Source organism: Lucilia cuprina, chromosome 2, assembly GCF_022045245.1.
Source record: "Lucilia cuprina isolate Lc7/37 chromosome 2, ASM2204524v1, whole genome shotgun sequence".
In the NCBI taxonomy this organism is placed as follows: Eukaryota; Metazoa; Arthropoda; class Insecta; order Diptera; family Calliphoridae; genus Lucilia; species Lucilia cuprina.
The window spans coordinates 30822965-30829457 of record NC_060950.1 but is presented as its reverse complement, the minus strand read 5'-3'; the positions used below and the strand labels follow the sequence as shown (position 1 = coordinate 30829457).

The 6493-nt window shown below is 24.9% G+C and overlaps 1 protein-coding gene across 1 annotated transcript in view; it reads left to right on the top strand.

Moving 5' to 3' along the window:
- Positions 1-6493, top strand: part of LOC111679852 (ras-related and estrogen-regulated growth inhibitor-like protein) — a 27834-nt gene that overhangs the window by 17284 nt on the left and 4057 nt on the right. Inside the window, exons 3-4 of the mRNA XM_046956530.1 lie at positions 2319-2494; positions 5226-5381. Of these exons, the coding sequence (XP_046812486.1) occupies positions 2319-2494; positions 5226-5381 (332 nt within the window). The remainder of the gene's footprint in view (positions 1-2318; positions 2495-5225; positions 5382-6493) is intronic.

Genomic DNA, 6493 nt, shown 5'->3' with positions numbered 1-6493 from the left:
AGAACTGAACTAGAACTGAACTAAAACTGAACTAGAACTGAACTAGAACTGAACCAGAACTGAACTAGAACTGAACTAGAACTGAACTAGAACTGAACTAGAACTGAATTAGAACTGAACCAACACTCAATACAATTGAATTATAAAATTTTGGGAATTTAAAAACATGCAAAATTTTTCAGTTTAAAATGTTGTTTTGTTAAAAATATAAGGATTCTTACGATTTGATTAAAATAACACATTTTTTGAGCTAAAGGCCTCAAGAAACTCTTAATGAACCAAATTACCTCTATTAATTAATGCAAACATTCTAAAAAACTAAACAATTAAAAAATAATTAGAAATCTTAATTAAATTGTTTTAACAAATAATTTCATGTGTTTAAAATGTGCATGTAAAATAATAAATTAATTTATTTAATAAAAAAATCATGGTGACCTGAATAAAGCAGCAACAGCTAAAAATTTATTCAATATTCTAAAGATTTTTTTTTTATTAAATATACATACATATGTACATATGAATAACTCTTAACACACACTTAAAAAAAACATGAAATTTGAATTGAAACAAAAAAATTTGAATTTTTTTTGTTGAGAAAAATTTTAATGAAGATGTAGTGTTTTAAATTTTTTGTGTGTTACATGATTTTTTTCTAGAAAAAAAACGACCCAGTTTTTGTTGCTTTTTTGGCCTCAAATTAAAGTGTTTTTTTTTTGTTTTGTTTTTTTGATTTTTGTAAAAAATTGTTTCTTTAAGAAAATTAAAAAATGTATATTCATATAATACAATATTAACGATGTAAACAACATTCTTTTGATTTAAGTTTTTTTGGTGTTGAATATTTTATTTCGAACATAGCGCAGCAGCTATTTTCAAATATTTAGACGCGTGCCCTTCCTCAATTTTGAAAACTAATTATTTAAAAGGTATTTTAAGGTGATCACCCTACGTTGGTAATATAAAATGTATGAAAAGATTTGTTTTAGGGGAATTCCCTTAGTAATAATAATTTTTAATATCAATTCATTTCCAACAATGTAGAAATCAATTCAAATCCTACAGCATTGGAAAGCTAATCAACTAATAACTCTCACAACTCTAAGTAGGTGTGAGAGAAAACGTATGCTTCTTTAATGCCTTTAATGATGAATATACATTCATTGTAGGGCATTCTACAAGTTCCACCACCACCCATTGTTGATAAATAAAATAAAATCTAAGAAATTTAAAAAAAAAATGTTGAGGTATTTTGTTGTATTTATCAAATGTTCCCAATATATTGTATGTTACACCTGCTGGGTATTTCATTCGTTGTGTTGTGTGAATGTTGCAATTTCTATAGGCATATATCTACAAGATCTATTTTTCCTTGACTATAAAATAACAACAAGAAAATTTCGAATGTCTTAGCCAGCCGTATGCACATTTATTTGTTTATTTGCATTTATTTGGATTAGAAAAGTATAATTTTCCTTTCAAATTTGTTTGTTTATTTACAAATGCTGCACTTTTTCTGCAGACTTTTTCTTTAAATTGTTTGTTTTCCCAAACAAAAAAGACTTTCTCTGTTCGTGCAATCAAAACAAATGTATTATTTTAGAATCGTATAATTATCAAGAAATTTATTATACTTAGGTGTTAAGAAATTTGTTATTTATTAATGGGAAACAATTAGTTAATTAACTAAATTAGAATTAAAATTTAAAAAAATCTAGCAAACGATGTTAATTTGAAAGTAATTTTATAGAGAATTTAAAAACAAAATGTCTTGTCAGTTCTTGTTCAGTTCTAGTTCAGTTCTAGTTCAGTTCTAGTTCAGTTCTAGTTCAGTTCTAGTTCAGTTCTAGTTCAGTTCTAGTTCAGTTCTAGTTCAGTTCTAGTTCAGTTCTAGTTCAGTTCTAGTTCAGTTCTAGTTCAGTTCTAGTTCAGTTCTAGTTCAGTTCTAGTTCAGTTCTAGTTCAGTTCTAGTTCAGTTCTAGTTCAGTTCTAGTTCAGTTCTAATTCTGTTCTAGTTCTGTTCTAGCTCTGTTCTAGCTCTGTTCTAGCTCTGTTCTAACTCTGTTCTAGCTCTGTTCTAGTTCAGTTCTAGTTCTATTCTAGCTCTGTTCTAGTTCTGTTCTAGTTCTGTTCCAGTTCTGTTTTAGTTGGGTTTTAGTTCTGTTCTAGTTCTGTTCTGTACGATTTAAGTTTTAACATTTTAAACGAAAATTTATGGTAATCAGCCTACATTTCAAACAATATTTATTTAAAAAAAATGTTTAATAATATTTAATAATTAATTTTTTCTTTTCTTTACATTTTGTCTCTCATTTCAGCACTTACAGTACGTTATCTGACAGGTCGTTTTATAGGCGAATATCGCTCAAATACAGATTTGTTATACAATAAAACAATAACATTGGAGACAGGACTGACGGAAGTTGAAATTGTTGATGTTTATGCCGGAAGTGTTGATGGTGATGAACATGAAAATGAATTTCCCATGGAACAAGTAAGTAAATATTGATAATCGATTAAGATACCTTTCCTCTCTATCTGATTACATGAATTATGGAACAAATTAATGGATTGTATTTTTACATATTGGCTTAATTATAAACATTACGTTTTTTTAATTAAAAAATTGTTTTCTTGTAAACGTGAAATGTGTTGTTTCTTTTACTTTAAATTCTTTTAAAGGTTTTTGACATTGAATTTTCTTGTTTCTTAAATATTTACACAAACATATTATTAAAAATAATATTTATTTTTTTTTCTTAAAGAATTTTTGTCCGTTCACTGAACCTTGATTTGAGTGCTTATTTTTCTTGTTTTTTTTCTGTTAACAAACAAAATTTATTTCTAACATCTCAATTTTTTTATTTATTTTTTGTTCGACTATTGACTGCAATTATATATTTGCATATTTGTAAAGATTTCTTTTCGGTTCTTTTGGTAGATTTTTTTGACACTTCTATTACTACTAATAACAATATTTCTTTGTTTTTTTTTTTTTTTGCAATATATTTTTTTTTTTTTGTACATAATTTATATTCATTGGCAAATTTTACTTTGAATTTTTAACAAGTGTAATATTTTGTCTGTGAGGCATTTGTAATATTTGTTATTGAAAATATTAAATTTATTGCCATAATTTAATTGATATTTAAGATTTTCAATTGAATTGTTGTAAAGATAAATTCTACGCATTTGTGGCGGTATAAATTGTTAATTATATTGCAACAAATGCTAAGAAATATTAGTTTTAATTAGTTCAGTTCCATTGTCCATAGATTTTGTAAAAATTATTCTTTTCGAATAAAAGCGATTTAAATTTAAAGTTAAACTAAATACCTGAAAACTTAAATAATTAAAATTTTGTATAGATTTTTACAAATTATATACCATTACCTTTCAGATGATATATAATAGTATAAACTTCCTATTTAAATGGCAAATAGAAGCCGATCCAATGTAATATAAAAAAATAAAAATTTATTTTTTTTATTTTTTTTATAATTCTCTGATAAGTGAAAATAATATAATTATTTAAAGGTTTTTTTATAAATAGGTTCCATAACCTTTCTAATGATATACATTTACCTAACCTTTCTTTTATAGATCCATAACAAAATGTTACTAAACTTAACGCTAAATAAAAAAAAAATAATTATATAAGAACAATGTGTTCATTACCGAACATGAACAATATGTTAAATGTTAATTTAAAATTTTAAATTATTTCTTTAAATTCAGATAGAACACACATTTAGCTTTCAAACGATATAAAATAGTTTAAAATTTCCTCGCTAAGTCCCAAATAAGACAATGCCAAACCTAATGCTTAATAGAAAAATTTGTACACAAAAGTAAGATTTGAACTTTTTGGTTAACAATTTTAAAAATGTATATAAAATTTAAATAATTTGTATATTTATAAAAATTATACAACATTAGCTATCATATGATATAAAACATGTTATACTTTTAACTTACATTTAATAAATTGTTGATCATAATATAATGTTAATTTCAGAATTGTTAAAAAAATTCTATATTTGAAAAATATTATCTTAAAATTTTCTTAAATATAAAAAGTTTTAATAATGTTTATATTTATTAAAAATAGACACCATAGGCTATCCGATGATATACAAAATATTTTAATTTTAACTTAAATTTAGCGAAATATTGAGCGCAATATAATGTTAAACTGAAAATAGTTGAAAAAACTTATTACACAACTTTTTTGCTTACAGTTTTCTTCTAATTCGAAAGAATCAAATTATTTTTTTATTTTTAAAGAAAATGCACCTTAAGCTTTCATATGATATATATTATGGCTACTTTTTGTCTTCTTACTCTAAAAGAAAAGAACTAAACTGTGGGCTTAATGAAAAAACATTTTCGCAAAAGTTTGTTTTAATCGTTTTGACATAAAATTAGCTTAGACGTTAAAAGTTTAAATTATTTTCATATTTATTTATAAAATACACCATAAGCTATCCGATGATATATAATATGCTAAACTTTGAAATTACATTTAGCTAATTATTGAGCGAAATGTAATGTTTGACTTAAAATAGTTAAAAAAATTTACTTTTCGAACTTTTTTACTTGAAAATTTGTTTATATTTAGAAATAATCAAATTATTTTGATATATTTAAAAAAAAAGATATCTTTAGCTTTCTTATGATATATAATTGTCCAATTCACAATCGGTATTGTAAGGTTGTGCCGTAGTATGTCGTAATTTTTTCATTATAGATTTGTTTTTGTTTCAATAAATTTTATTTAAAAATTTTTGTATGACTTACAACGCTACAACGATACGACATCGATTGTGAATTGAACAATTATGTCCTGATTAATATTTAGCGTTCAGCGAATTTTGCTTAAAAATATTTCATTTATAAAGTAATGAACAGATTTTTCTATTTCATTCTTCTTATTTTTGCATTTGCTTAGATCGATGACATATATTTTAAGTTTTTTTTTTCAATTGCTTAAATTTGTTGCTTTTTATAAAAAACACACACATTTCAAAATATTTTTACATGAAAAAAAACGAACGAAATTTTAACAACAAACATTTGTTTTAATTTCCCCCCTCAAAACACACAAATTTCACTATACTTAATTTTATAAACCAAAAGATATTTCTATTTAAGACAGATATATAACATTTTCCTCTTCTGAAAAAAATCACATTTAATTTTGTTCATTTCTTTATTTTCAACAGGTTTTATGGTCAGATGCCTGCATGATTGTCTATAATATAACACAACGTAGCAGTTTTGAATATGCGAACAAATGTTTGGCCGAATTTAAATCACTACAGAATGCACCCACAGCATATTTGGTGGGGAATAAGGCCGATTTGGATCATTTGAGAGAGGTAAGTTAGCACAAGCAACTAATTTTAAATGTTTTTTTGTTTAAAAATAAAAATTTAAGGAATTTTGCTATTTTAAATTAGGGAACAAACATTAATTAACAACTTAACACCTTTATTGTGGGATATATATGTTTCTTCTTGTAAAGACATTAATCTCAAGTGTTTAAGAGTATAAACGAGGGAGGGGAGGAAGTGGTTGGTTTAAGGAATTTCGAATGTGTAGTCTCTACTTGTTATAAGTTCAGCGATAATTCTTTTCAGATTAATGTGTTACATTTAGGAATTAAACATAATTGCAGTTTAGATTTATTAGCTTCCAATAAATTTTAGATCTTTTTTTGTGGGGTTTTGGGGTTATGAAATTCCTAACAAATGGCTCTTGCATTCGAACTAATTTGGGTCAAAAAGTTTAAATCGATATATTTTCTTAACAGCCATTTTGTTTAAATATTTCTTTTATAAAATTCCTTTTTATTTAACTAATTAAATTAACATTTCTTTTCAATTTTTATTTTATATAAAATTCTTTTGTTATAGTAAATTTATCGGGTTTTATAAGTTTTCTTTTTAATTGAGACACAAGCTTTTAACACGTGTTTTGTCTATTTACAATAATCAATTGTTTATATTAACTAGATCTAATAAACAATATACAATATCTGTTATTTCTTAAAAATGTTTGTTTATGAGCAGATTTAGTTACATAATGTCTATTTTTTGAAAACAACTAAGATAATTTAGCAAAACTGTCACACTTTTTAAGCACACTAAACATGTGAAATGTGTTTTAACTTAAATTAGTTATTATATAATAACTTTAGTCTGGACTACAGTCAGAATTTTAGTCTGAGTTATAGTTTGAACTATAGCCTGAAATATAGTCTAAACTATAGTCCGAACTATATAGTCTGGGACATAGTGTCGCTAAGCCTTACTTTAGTTCCAGTTCAGTTCTAGTTCAGTTCTACTTCAGTTCTAGTTTTGTTCTAGTTATGTTCTAGTTTTGTTCTAGTTCAGTTCTAGTTCAGTTCTAGTTCAGTTCTAGTTCAGTTCAGTTCTAGTTCAGTTCTAGTTCAGTTCTAGTTCAGTTCTAGTTCAGTTCTAGTTCAGTT